General features: G+C 43.8%; 1 protein-coding gene across 8 annotated transcripts in view; it reads right to left on the bottom strand.

The window, feature by feature from the left end:
• Positions 1 to 14,548, bottom strand: part of LOC120724831 (tumor necrosis factor alpha-induced protein 2-like) — a 92,721-nt gene that overhangs the window by 18,984 nt on the left and 59,189 nt on the right. For 5 of the 8 annotated variants that reach the window (XR_005694007.1, XM_040017282.1, XM_040017281.1 and 2 more), the window contains exons 9-11: positions 6,827 to 6,953; positions 6,457 to 6,585; positions 6,231 to 6,380 (exon numbers count right to left, since the gene is read on the bottom strand). Coding sequence is in view for 5 of the 8 variants with exons in the window: in XM_040017282.1 (XP_039873216.1) it covers positions 6,231 to 6,380; positions 6,457 to 6,585; positions 6,827 to 6,953 (406 nt within the window). In the remaining 3 variants the exon portion in view is untranslated. Of the gene's footprint in view, positions 1 to 3,245; positions 6,381 to 6,456; positions 6,586 to 6,826; positions 6,954 to 14,548 lie in introns of those variants that run through there. The other 3 variants (XR_005694008.1, XR_005694009.1, XM_040017285.1) reach the window with 3 other exon arrangements.

The raw sequence follows: 14,548 nt of genomic DNA, 5'->3' as shown, positions 1-14,548 counted from the left end.
ACGTATTGCGTTAGTAACTGGGCCATCTCCAGGGCAGAAGGGAGCTTGGGCAGAGCAATGAAGTGGGCGGCCTTGGAAAAACGGTCAATAATGGTTAGAATGGTGGTGTTACCTGAAGAGGGAGGCAAGCCGGTGACGAAATCAAGGGCGATGTGCGACCAAGTGCGTTTAGGAGTGGGCAACAGTCACAGGAGGCCAGAGGCAGGTGAGTTGGAGGTCGCACACTGGGCAAACCGAAACATAGTTCTGGACATCAAGAATGAGAGAGGGCCACCAACAACGCGTCAGGCTTAGTGTTCCTTGAGCCGGGCCTGTAGGTAATGGAGAAGTGAAAATGTGTGAAAAACAAGACCCACCTGGCTTGTTGGGCATTGAGGCGCTTGGCTGCCTGGAGGTATGCCAGATTTTTATGGTTTGTCCACACCACGAAAGGCTGCTCACTGCCAACCAATGCTGCCATTCCTTGAGAGCCAACTTGATGGCGAGCTACTCCTGATCACCCACATCTTAATTCCTCTCAACCTGAGACAGCCTACGGGAGAAAAAAGCACAGGAATGTAGCTTGCCTTCAATCAGTTGGGAGAGAACCGCCCCCACGCCCGAGTCGGACGTGTCCACCTCCATGATAAAGGGGCCAGCTGAGGTACACCTGGACAAGGACCAGAGCTGAAGAGAACAGGTGCTTGAGCCGATTGAACGCTTGCTGGGCTGCGGGAGACCACTGGAAAGACAACTTAGGAGAAGTGAGGTTGGTTAGAGGAAGGGCTACCTTGCTGAAATCCCAGATGAAGCGGGGGTAGAAATTGGCGAAGCCTAAGAATCTCTGCAGCTCCCTGCAGGTTTTGGGAATTGGCCATTCCACTACGGCTTTGACCTTGGCCGCATCTGCTCGCAAACGCCCCTGTTTGCGAGCAGACAATGAATACCAGAAAAAAAAAACGTTTGAACATGGAACTCAGACTTTTCTGCCTTAACAAAGAGGCGATTCTCCAACAGGCGACGCAGGACCAGATGTACATGGTTGATGTGCACTCTCCGGGTCCTGAAAAAGATCAGAAAGTCATCCAGATACATGAAAACAAAATGGTTAATAAAGTCTCTGAGCACATCATTGATCAAGGCCTGGAAGACAACAGGGGCATTAGTAAGACCGAAAGGCATTACTAAGTATTCGAAGGTGGGTGTTGAAAGCTGTCTTCCATTTGTCACCTATGCGAATGCGTACCAGATGATAGGCGTTCCGAAGATCCAGTTTGGTGAACCAGGGCTCTAGAGTGTGACTAATTTGGTCGCAAATGCGACCAAATGTTTAAATGGTGCGACTAAAAAAAAAATCTTTGGTCACACTGGTGTGACCAACTGTTCGGGTAACAAAAAAAAAAAAAAAAAATCTCTGCAACTCTCCGTGGGGTCAACTACAGACACACATTATGCCCCTTGTAGATAACCTGCTGTTAGTTTGGTATTTTGTCCTAATCCACTTGCCGTACCTCTGTGTAGGTGTGTGTATGTTTTGAGTGGTATAGGCGCCATTCCGTTATTGAATCCAAGCATGTAAGTTCTCTGCTGCTCTGCTGGTTAATAAAACCACGTTAACTAAGTTTACTGCTGCATCATTATCATACTGGTGAACATACAACACCCCTATCGTGGACTAAACCAATCAGAGATAGTCAGGGGCGGGACCTCTCTGATTGGCCGTGGTCCAGTTGAAAGTGCAGGTGGATAGAGAGAGGTGAGTAGCTTGAATAAAGTGATATCGATTCATTAAATCCTGAATCGACTTTTAAATATAACTGTGTTTTGCCAGAAATGCCAGATTCTCAGATTAAAGCTCACAAAACTTTTTCAACAACCACCAAACAGTAAATAAGAGCAGGTAAACGGACTCCACACAAAGACGTAAACACAGAGCGGACCCGATGCATGAGAATCAGCTTTCTCTTTCTTGGCTTTCTCACCCTATGGCCCGTAGACAGACACGCTGTCGGAGCTCACCAATTCTGATGCGTCGGGTCCGCTCTGTGTTTACGTCTTTTTGCGCTAGATTCTGAGCTGCTTTTGTCTCTCTCCAACCAAAATTCACCGAGCCAGCAGCAAAAGAAGCAGCAAACTACGCTTTACATTTGATAAATGGTGTCATGAATTACCTCTTACTTTTGCTATTTTGCTTCCACCACGACAAAAATCACACTTCATGCACAGCTCACTCTCTCTCTCACTCTGTGTACTTCAAGAACAGTTTCCCATCTCAAATCTGTTTTATGCATTATTCATTCGCTTATTACCCACCAGTCTAGCATTGTTTATAGCGTTGTCGGCCGCTGTCTTTTTTTTCCTTTTTTTTTACTTAATGACCTCGGACAAGAAAGCCTAATTTCTGCTGTTCAATACTGAAGAAATGTCAACTTTTTAAAATTCTGCAAAATTGCAGAATATTGCACAATATTCTTAAGGTTATCTGCTATAAAAAGCCAGGCCAGGAAAATCTCCTTCATGTTTTTCTGTGTTTTATTCTCAGTTACTTTCACAGTCATCTGCTGTGATGTTCACACTTCTGATGAAGTCTCACATGTATCAGTACTGATAAATGATCAGAATTATAATATTTCTGACTGTCTGAAGCAAAATTGAATTGAATCAGGACTTTGAGAACCGTAATCGAATGGATTATAGAAATCAGTGATGATACCCAGCCCTAGTGAGTAGGCCCAACAGAAGTGGATGTAGCTGTGGGTAATGAGAAAAGATGAAAAGAACTATTGATAACTTTTTTGTTAAGTTAAGGCCTGATCCATCTGAAATTCATAGGCAGTGCTCTGACACGGAGCCATTAATCTTTGAACACTGAAAAAGCACGGTGTATCCAGAAAACACATTATATGCTGCAATAAATGCACTGCCCAAGTGTTCCCTCTCCCCACTGCCTTTCAGCAGCAGGCAGCAGCAAACAGGTCATCAGAGGAGGCTGAGATGATGATTAAGTTTAACATTTTCTACAATATTGCCAAAGAGTGCCAAACCACTTTAAGCACAAGATTGTTAGTTAATCATTTACAAATGAATATTGTCTGTATGGACATCAATTCCCACCCCCCCCAAAAAAAAGTGCACATGTAAAACTGCGGTGTTAAGCGATGTGGTGCAACCATGGCAAAAAGTTAGTCTAGAGCCCTGTGAACATGACCGGCCCCTGTAACAGTTCGAATGCTTAGGCAAGCAGAAGGAGAGGATATTTATTTTTAACTGTAATCTTGTTCAACCCTCGAAAATCAATACAGGGACACAGAGTCTTATCCTTCTTCTCCACAAAGAAGAATCCTGCTGCTAAGGGTGAGGTTGAATGATACCTGCGGCCAGGGAATCCGTTATGTAGCGCTCCATGGTTTCGCGCTCAGGTTTTGAAAGGCTGTAGAGCTGACTTGTAGGCAAGGGGGCACCTGGGAGCAGGTCGATCCCACAGTCGTGGGGCCGGTGAGGAGGCAAAGTCAAAGCCTTATCTTTGCTGAATACCTGGCCGAGGTCGTGGTATTCGGAAGGCACCAGGGTTAGGTCGGGAGGTGATGAACTTTTAACAGAGCTGGCCCCGGGTCTATCCGGGACCGCGGCGTGCAAACACTGTTCATGGCACCGAGTACTCCATCCAGTCACACACCCCTTGGCCCAGTCGATTTGGGGGTTGTGAAGTTGGAGCCAGGGAAACCCTAGGACCAGAGGCGTGTGGGGGGCTTTGAATAACAATAAACTGATTGTCTTGGAGTGATTTTCTGAAAGAATGAGAGTGATTTCCTGAGTGCGATGGGTGACAGAGGCTAGATGGCCGCCATTTAAGGCCGAGACCTTGAGCACCTCCGGGAGGGGAACTTGAGGCAGGCCTAACTTTTGGGCTAGCGCATCGTCCAAGAAATTTTGTTTGGAACCAGAGTCAATGAGAGCGCAGCAGGAGTGAGTGAGAGTATGAAACATTATTTTAGCAGGGCAACTAAGGTGAGGGAAAACACCGGTTGTGGCGCCCGCCAGTATCCCCGCAGTTACTGACGGGCCAACTCTTTTACTGGGTCTGGGCCGGGCCGAGCTGCATAGGTTGCTCTTCATCCCCGTGCTGCTCCTCTTCCTTGCCTCTCCACATCAGAGAAGGGAAGTCCCTTCACGCACCCGTGCCCCCAACAAGCCGCCGACCATCCCGAGACCTCCTGCTAAACTCCTGCATGTGGTTGTCTAGACTAATGCACATATTGATTAGAGCAGACAAAGATTTTGGCAGTTCTTTAGTAGCCAACTCACGCTTAATGTTCTTGTTTAGACTGTTGAGGAAGGCCCCATGCAGTGCTTTCTCCTCCCAGCCCGACTCCTCCGCCAGGATCCAGAACTCCACTGAAAAGTCAGCAACACTCCTCCTACCTTGCTTCAGAGAAAACATGCGATGACCTGTGGCATCAGAGCTAGCTCCTTTATCAAAAACACAGCAAAATTTGTTGAAAAAAACATCATATGAAACAGAGGGCTGGGTACTTAATACAGCTTGTGCCCACTGAAGCGCTCGCCCAGTCACGAGTTGCACCAAATAAGCAATTTTAGCAGAGTCTGTGGCATAGACAAGAGGTTGTTGTTTAAGCACAAGAGAGCACTGCGTCAGAAAACCCCGACTCTCCCCCAATTCGCCATCAAATTTCTCCAGCACGGGGAGTGAGTACTCTCGCTGCTGCGGTGGAGGAGTGGGGGGAAGCAGGCAGGCTGCCGCCGCATCTAGCAAGGGGATGGGCTGAGCTGGAACCGCATTAGGTGAGGAAATTAACATACCTTTAAGTTCAGTTATGGCTTGCAAAAGCATGGCTTGTTCCTTTGAAACATGCTTGAGCATTTCTTCGTGTCGCTCCAAAACCTCCGCTTGGAGAGACAGCTGGCATAAAGCAGAATCCGCTGGGTCCATGGTTGTGGGATTATTCTGTCACGGAAAAGAGGATCCAGGCGCGGTTCTCTTCCACAGCAAGACAGTGCATTTATTTACAGTGAGAAAAACAGGTAAGTCCAACAATACAATAAAAAAAAGTGCAATCTCCAAACAGTGCTCATCCTTTGCTCCCCGTGTGCTCCATGCAGAGGCTCCATGAGTGCGTGTGCTCCCCAACTTGCTTCTCCACCCAACTCTCCTGGAGGAAGAAGGAAATCCACAAAATCCACAATTAGCAAACTCGCTAGCCGAATAACAAAAGCACACTTCTCGCAAAGATTCTACCAGTTTGGAGTAATAATCCCACGGGACTGTCGCCGCAAGCCCAGGTTAAATACCTCCGAATGGCAAAGAAGGATGATTGCCAACAGCTGGCCAGGTAATCAGATGCTGGTGGGCCTGCGACAGCGAGAAGGGACCTTTGATGACGAAAGTCGCCAGGTCACGCCTTCCCTACAGCGCGCACTTCCGTAAACACGGCTTTGAGGACCAGGGAGAGAGAGGGAGAAGCGAACACACACACACATACATAGACAAGCAGGGTCATCCGGGGAGGACCGTCCGACCGTGACACAGCATGCATCCCACTTTTGGTGGAGCAGATTTCATTTCTAGAAATCTGGCCAAATTTATTAACCCCACTGTTATCATCTTCTGTATCAGCACAGAATACCTACCTGAACGCTACTCCAACAGAGGTTGATTGTCTTGTTAATAATTTTACTTCTTGGCCTAAAGAGCTTGAAAAAAAAGCATCTGGACTTTAAGTTTCTTAAAGACATTTCATCCAAGAAGCTTCTTCAGTTCTAAGAGCAAACGGTGGAGTCCCAGATTTTTAAGCCCCATCGAGTGTCCCAAAAAGGGTCATGGACCCCCTATTGATCCTCTGCCTAATCACACGAGCCAAGGCGTGAAAACAGGTTTGGGTGACAATCAGCCAAGGTTTCGGGTGAACCCTTTATGAGACCTTGTCCCACCCTATCATGTGACTTACTGAGGTCAAATGGCCCAGGATGTGAGTGGGCGTGGTCTCAAGAAGAAAGATGGTTTGACAGAGGAGTGAAAGAAGCCATCTATGTCCAGAGTGAATGACCATCTTTGAATAGAGGCCGGGGCTTATGACACCAACTGTATGGCATCTATAATCCAGTTTTGAGATCCTTCCCAGATGCCTTAACGCATTAACAGTATTGCAGTACTAGCACAGTATTACTGAAGAGTGAACTAACTGAGACAGCCTGGTGGTGAGCACACCTATGTGAGGGTGCACCTGTCTCACCTCCTCAGAGAAGAAGCTGTTGATCTTTTTGGCGTCTTCAATCATCCGCTGAGCTCCGGCAGTCTGCTGCTCCTTGCTCTTCATCTTGGTCTTCATCATCCTCTTCACATACTTAAGGACCACATCCTGATGCAGGTCACAAAGGAGCAACTGCAGACACACAGTGGGGTCAAACAGACAGACAGACAGGTGTGCAGACAGATACACAGGTATGAAGGCATTTCACCTCTCTGCAGACTGGTTTCAGGTCAGTCAGGTCAACCAGTTGTTGGCTCAGAGAGTCCAGGAGCAAGTCGACGAGAGGAAGTGAGCCATTCAGCCATCGCGGCATCCACAGCTGACTCCAACACACCTTCTGTCATTTCCAGAAATAAACGCCGTAAACATGAAACTGTCAGATCTTCAAACCATGAGATGTGAGCAGTGCTCTTAGCGACATAAAGACGTTTATCAGAACAAGCTTCAGGTGAATAATGCAACGTTTCACGATAACACTTTGAAAACCTCTGTGACAGGATTTCCAGGAGGATTTGATTTAAGGACTTCTGTTAATGTGCAGGTTTCTGAATATTACTACTGCAGTACAGTATTCATACCTTCAGTCTAACGTGAAGAGAACAGGTGAGATATCTGTACCCACAATCCCTCAGGGCAGACAGCGCATTCAGACAGCCATGCTTCTGCTCCTGAGACAGATTTCCTGTTTCAGCTGTGATGTAATCCCTAAAGACGAGCAGAGAGAACCAGTCAGCAGCAGAGCTCATGATCACACAGCTCGCCAAAACAGCAACAATAAAATGATTCACTGTTAAAAATAGACCAACAAAGATAAACAGTAGGAAGAAGTCAGGCTGTAACATCATGATAAAATTTTTATTTTTGTTTCCTCTGCGAGTCCTCTACCATTTAAATGTGAGGCAAACTCCTGTGGACAGATATGAAATATAATTCTTTATTTTCTGTATCTGAAATAAAAGCAATGGATGACTAAATATAAGCAAGTCTCTGCTATAAGAAGACAAAATGGTCAACTCTCTCTATCAGTGCTATCAGTCAGATCTGCAGGTCATGTGATCCAGGTCATGTGATTTTTTTTTTGCCGCCTGTCCTGTATGTCCCTCATGCACACATATGCAAATACTCAGCACTCACCCAATGTGGAAACAGACAAAAATAGACACTGTACACACAATCACACTCTCCAAACATACTCTATACCCCAGGTCCAGGTACCCTCGCCACTAGAGGGGGAAACTGCACCTAGACCCAGGAGGTGTTACCCTTTTCCCTGGGGTGGAGACAAGCAGACCGCTCCCAACTCCGCAGTAGCAGGGAGGCCCCACAACCCAGACCTCCTCCTCCCAGCCCACCTGCCCTGAGAACGGGGGTGTACGAAGAACCCAAACCTCCCTTTTATTTTCACGGTGTTGTAGAAATGAAAGAAAACAGAAGGTGATCACAGTGGATGACAGATAAAGTCCTGATATAGAGACGAATGTTTCATCAGATTTTTATTAAATGACTCTGAAATATTCCTGATGTCCTCCAAGGAAGACGTCCCTAGGGAATCCCCCGACGCCCCAAGCCTGTCCCTACCCCCACATCAATCACAACAGCGAAGTTGGGACCAAACTATGACCCCCCAATATGTTGTGACATATTCTAAGTTGCCCAACAAGCACACTAATAGGGAAGTTGGAATGTCACATTTCAAACGCTGATAAGTCTTCACATATTCCGCACCAAAACTTCTGAACTGGTGGACAGGACCTAAGAGCGTGAATATAATTGTCTGGTGTATTGGCTTGACAATGTGAGCATCCGATGACCCGTATAGTGCACTCTACAGTATGTAATATTTTGTATTGAATTAATTGCAGAATGGAATTTCTATTTAAATGAAAGGTTTTTATGCATACCTGAGATCAGAAGTTTCAGTCTAAGTTGACTGATAAATCTATTTCCCATTTTGCAATACACTGTAAAAACTGTGACTAGAGGTTACTTAAAAAACCTATGGCAACAAAGTGACACTTAATTTACTTAAGTAGATTTTAATTTCAAGTGATTTATGTAAAATTTAGATAAAATGTTAATTAAATTTCAACAAAAAACAAAAATAGATATTATTAATATTCTCTTGTAAATATGTGTTGAATTTAGGGACAAATTCTCAAATTGAAGGTTAAAATTGCCTAATTGTAACAAAAAATTAGTTCATTTGAAATGAATCGCTGAGAAAAATTACTTTGAATTTACTAACGATCTGGCAAAGGTTTAGTAAAAAAATGACTAAAATATCCATTACAAAGAAATGAAAACTTTTTGTTTTTAATTAAAACTCAAATTGGATTCACTAATTTTCCAATTAAACTTTACAATTAATGACTGAATAGTAAGAGAAAATCAAATTAATTTAACTTCTTTTCTGAGTAAAATGAATCAATTTCACAAAGACAACATTCAAACAGTAATAGTTTTTATTGTGGAATATAAAACATATACAAAATTTATAATATGACATTTTTCTGATTAATTTAGATTGTATGCACTGAAATTCTTCACTAGTGCTTGCCCCAAAATAATAGGAAGAATAGGCCATAATTGAAAATACAGTTTCAGCCAACTTCTCGAGAATGTCAGTCTTTACTTTGGAGGTGGGCAGAAGATTTCCACTCTTTTTATACTCCTCTGTGGTTCTTTCCAGTTACATTTCAGTTTCATATGCAGACTGTGGAATGGGGAACAGCTTCGGCCAGGGATCACAACGTTCTGTGAACTTCTGCCTTTTGAGAATAATTGTGTCCTGAGAAGATGTGGTTGCAGCAGAGTTTGCATTGGATACAACTGGATTGGATGATGAGTCATAGTCAGTTGACAGTTGATCAGAGGGGCTGCCGAAAACTGGCAGGATGACCAGGGTGATGCCAACAACCTTCACAGTGTCTTTGTGTTTTATCTGGTCACTTCTGCGAATAGTGAAGTAGTAAATTTTGGTTTAAAATACTTAAGACTGAAGTCATTTGAAATTCCAAAGGTATCCTTCACAACACTTTGCAGCTCCTCTACTGTTGGTGGGATCCCTGATGGAAGAACCAACTTCTCCATTTGGTCATCAGTGATTACATGGAGCTCTATCTCGTTCAACCTAGAATAAAATGTAAATGGGCAGAGTTACGATAGATTAAGTAGGGTCAACTTAGTCATTTTCTGCTGCTTCAATTTCAAAACTAGTAGTTTAATTTAATACAATCATCCATCAAAACCTATTCAAAATGCATAGTCTACATACTGATCAGCTGAATTTAAGTTGAGGGATCTTCCAACAACTGAAAAGAACACAATATTAATAACAATCGCACTCTCCAAAGTAAAAATTTTACACACACAAATTGTTAAAGACAAATTTGAATTAATACTAAATTTTTTAAAGGTGATGTTCATATATAAAACAATGAAACTCTTTATTAGATTAAAAAGGGGATAGACCCTATTTTCTGTACCGATTTGGTGACAGATCATGACATGAAATAACACTACTTGTGTATTTATATACTGTATATATCTTCCCATACTTGAAAAGATGTCCTTTTAATCTACACAAGGTCATCTCTGTATCCAAACACCATTGGGTGTTAAACATAGAAATTATGAAAGACTTATGTCAGATTAAACACGCATTACTATATTATTTCCTGAAAGTACCTTTATCTTGAAGATCGTTCTACAGAAACATAAACATCGTGACTGAGCGTGCGTCTCACTGATACAGTTCAACTAGAAACTTGCATCATCCCTCTATGTGAGCTGTACCTGCACTAAATTCACGGGGCTCTGACAGCATGAAAATGAAAACCAGTTATTTTGCTGGACTGAGACAATTTAGCTTAATTACCACAACTGAAAAACTGCGTGGAGACAAAAGCTTTGAAAAACTGTGACTGACAAAATCCCGCACAAATGATTTTAACTACATCACTCACCACTGAGTGCAAAACTTTTTCATAAAATGTTAAAAGTAAATGAGAGGGGTTACAGCCCATCGAAATACATCATTGATATATTTTTTTAATATGGTAAAACGTGGTTAGTCAAAGCTCTGAAGTAACACAACCGCAAAGGCTTGGAAAGTGACCTTCGTGCCATTTTGCGTAAAAATACAATACTGTCATTACAGTGGTCATTATTAATCTAATTTTGACGTATCATACTGTTTAGAACTTTTACTCAAAACTGCTATATGTTACTGTTTAAAACGTGTCGTATATTTGTACAAATTAAGATAATCTTACCTCGGACAAAATGGAGATCATCCACTGCTGAAGCGTGTGTGTCCTGCACGTGGCACAACGGACTACAGGCGGAAGTGTAGAATGATTGAAATGGAACTGCTTTCATTAGTTAAATCTATTAGATTTCTTCATTTTTCACGGTACTCATACATTTTTGTTAAATCTGCTCAACAAACTATTGCTTAATTTACCCCAAACAAAATTGTGTAAATTTAAATAACTGAACATCTCAAAAATGTTTAATTTTGCTTAGATTTAATCAAAACAACACATACATGTTTTTACTGAGTAATAGTTACTATTACTTTCCTATTAGATACTAATTAACCCAAATCACAGTTTTTACAGTGTAGGAAGTGATATTGATTCATCTGTTTTAGAAAGCATTCTGTATATTTTGGACAGTAATTTGGGGTTTTAAGAGTAAGAAACTGTACCACACTTGGTGGTGTTTGTAATTCGACTGGGTTTAAATTTCTTTTTTACTATGGATTTAATTTGTTGATATTCTAAAAATCTTTTCTTGTTGAGCCCATATTGTGTAAACAGTCTGTCAAACGGAATAAATTCTGTTCCTTCTAATATATGTTCTAAGTATTTGATTCCTATACAACTCCAATCTGGAAAGTTAATCATATTATGTCAGGGTTGTTCCAGATAGGTGTATGTTTGTGTTACGGGTCCCAAGGATGAAGACCATGATGACAAATATGTTACCTATAAAAGCAGGTGAAGAGCGGAGTAAGGAAGACTATGGGCTCAAAATGTGGTCATAAATATTTTGTACTTGTAAATTGGTTTTGTACTTGTAAAAAAGATTTGTATGTGTAAAAAAGATTTTGTGCATGCGTAAAAAAGATTTGTATGTGTAAAAAAGATTTGTGCGTGCGTAAAAAAGATTTGTATGTGTAAAAAAGATTTGTGCGTGTGTAAAAAAAGATTTGTGTGTGGACTTAGCCCAAAAAAAACCCTGCAAGTTACAAGTACGAATTTTGACCCTATTTTTCTTCCTTTAAGCTGATTGGTCAATGTCATGTCAATCACAAATTAAACAATCCAATCAGAGAACAGATGGGGTTGGCTGTCGGAGGGGCACTTTTTTGAACTGCAGGTCCTTGAAGGGTAATCTCTATATAAATATAGAATAGAATAGAATAGAATAGAATTCAAATTTATTGTCATTGCACATGCACAGGTACAGGGCAACGAAATGCAGTTTGCATCCATCCAGAAGTGCTTTAGTGATATAGATATATTACAATATATATTAGCAATAATATAGATATGTGAGTATATTACAGAAATGGGTCTATTATGGTATGTTATAATGTACACGGTATGAAGTATGTTGTGAATATTCTATAACTATAAGTATGTACAGGCTGTAGTGAGTACAAGCTATGTACAGGCTATGAACAGGATATAAATATGAAAAACTATACAGAATATGAAATAAACAACTTTACAGAATCTGAGATATACAGCTATACAGAAATGGGAACTATGCAAGTCGTAAACAGTTGTAGGATTAAAGATTATCGAATGTACAGAATGATTATTTACACAGAGCTATACAGTAGTGCAGTTAAGATAAGTGAGGGTGTAGATAGTTTCTACAGAGGCTATATAAAGTGCTAGTGGTTGTGAGTGGTGGTTCAGTCCATGTTATTATTGTGTGTTTGAGGGTACAGTTGTCCATTGTGGGTGTGTGTCTGTTCAGTCCATGAGTTTAACGTGGGTCAGATGTCAGGAGGCAGAGTTCAGGAGTCTGACAGCTGTGGGGAAGAAGCTGTTCCGGTACCTGGTGGTCTTAGTCCGGAGGCTCCTGTGGCGCCTCCCAGAGGGCAGGAGGGTGAAGAGTCCATGTGATGGGTGACTGGGGTCTTTGATGATTTTCCCAGCCCTTTTCAGACACCGCTTCCTGTAGATGTCTTTTATGGCAGGAAGTGGTGCTCCGGCGATGCGCTGGGCAGTTTTCACGACCCTCTGCAACGCCTTCCGGTCCGAGGCAGAGCAGTTCCCATACCAGACTGTTATACAGTTGGTCAGGATGCTCTCGATGGTGCAACGATAGAAGTTCACCAGGATGTCTGAGGACAGGTGGTTCTTCCTCAGAGTCCTCAAGAAGAAGAGGCGCTGGTGAGCCTTCTTGACCAGCTTGGAGCAGTTGGTCGTCCAGGTGAGATCCTCGGAGATGTGGACTCCCAGGAACTTGAAGCTGCTCACACGCTCCACAGCCGTCCCCTTAATGTGGATGGGTGGATGTGGGTCAGCATTCCTCCTGTAGTCCACGATGAGCTCCTTGGTCTTCTCGGTGTTAAGCAGCAGGTTGTTTCTGTCGCACCACTCAGCCAGACGATCCACCTCCTCCCTGTAGGCGGCCTCATCGTTGTCACTGATGAGGCCAATCACCGTGGTGTCATCTGCAAACTTAATGATGGTGTTGGAACCATCAGCAGGTCTGCAGTCGTGGGTGAAGAGGGAGTAGAGGAAAGGGCTCATCACACAGCCTTGTGGTACACCGGTGTTCATCGTGATTGTAGATGAGCAGCGGTTATCCAGCCGGACATGTTGGGGGCGGTTGGTCAGGAAGTCCAGTAACCATTTGCAGATGAGGGAACTGATGCCCAGGTCTGTCAGTTTCCTGATGAGTTGTGAGGGGTGGATTGTATTGAATGCTGAACTGAAGTCTATAAACAGCATTCTGGCGTAGGTGTTGTTGTTGTCCAGGTGTGAGAGGACAGAGTGCAGTGCGATGGAGACTGCATCCTCTGTGCTCCTGTTCTGGCGGTATGCGAATTGGTGGGGGTCCAGGGTGGGGGGGAGACAGGATTTGAAGTGTGCTAGGACCAGCTGCTCTAAGCACTTAGTGATGATGGGGGTGAGTGCTACTGGGCGGTAATCATTGAGGCAAGATGGGTTGGAGTTTTTGGGTATCGGGACGATGGAGGTGGATTTGAAGCAGGCCGGTACCACAGCGTGGGCCAAGGACAGATTGAATATGTCTGTGAGCACTCCTGCAAGCTCCCCAGAACACGCTCTGAGAACACGCCCGGGGATGCCATCAGGGCCTGCAGCCTTGTGGACATTGATCCTGCTCAGCACCGCTCCTACATCGGTGGGGGAGAGAGTCAGAGGTTGGTGGTCTGGCGTCATATCTGCTTTGGTTGTGGTTGTGGGGTTCCCTCGCTCAAAACGAGCATAAAAGTTGTTGAGCTCGTTGAGGAAGGAGACATCAGAGGATGCGGGGGAGGGTTTGGTGGTCCTGTAGTCTGTAATGGTCTGGAGTCCTTGCCACATGCGTCGGGGGTTGGAGTTGGAGAAGTGTTCTTCTACCTTCTTTTTGTAATGGTGTTTGGCTTTTTTGATGCCCTTCTTTAGATTAGCCCTGGCTGTGCTGTACGCCTGTGCATCTCCTGACCTAAAGGCGGTGTTGCGGGCCTTCAGGAGGAGACGAATATCCCGGTTCATCCAAGGCTTCTGGTTGGGGTACATGGTCATCCGTTTCTGGGTGGTGACACTGTCTGTGGTTTCGGAGATGTAATCCAGTACAGATGAGGCGTACTGGTCCAGGTCTGTGTGGGTGAACATATTCCAGTCTGTGTTTTTAAATCTGTCCTGGAGCACTGCGTCTGTCCCCTCTGGCCACACTTTAATTGTCCTCACAGCAGGTTTCACACGTTGGATGAGTGGTGAATACCGAGGTGTGAGGAACAGGGAGAGATGGTCCGATTGTCCAATGTGGGGGAGGGGTGTGGCTTTGTAGGCTCCAGCCAGGTTGGAATACACATGGTCTAAAGTCTTGTCTCCTCTGGTGTGGCAGGAGACATGTTGGTGGAATCTGGGAAGGACTGTCTTTAAGTTGGTGTGGTTGAAGTCGCCAGCAACAATAAAAGCAGCCTCGGGGTGTTTATTCTGGTGTTTGTTAATGGCTGCAGAAAGTTATTTCATGGCCAACCTAGCATTAGCGTCGGGGGGTATATACACGGCAGTGAGTATGATCGAAGTGAGTTCTCTGGGGAGATA

Source organism: Simochromis diagramma, unplaced genomic scaffold (genome assembly GCF_900408965.1).
Source record: "Simochromis diagramma unplaced genomic scaffold, fSimDia1.1 OVJJ01000802.1, whole genome shotgun sequence".
Taxonomy (NCBI): domain Eukaryota; kingdom Metazoa; phylum Chordata; class Actinopteri; order Cichliformes; family Cichlidae; genus Simochromis; species Simochromis diagramma.
This window is presented reverse-complemented; position numbering and strand designations above follow the sequence as displayed.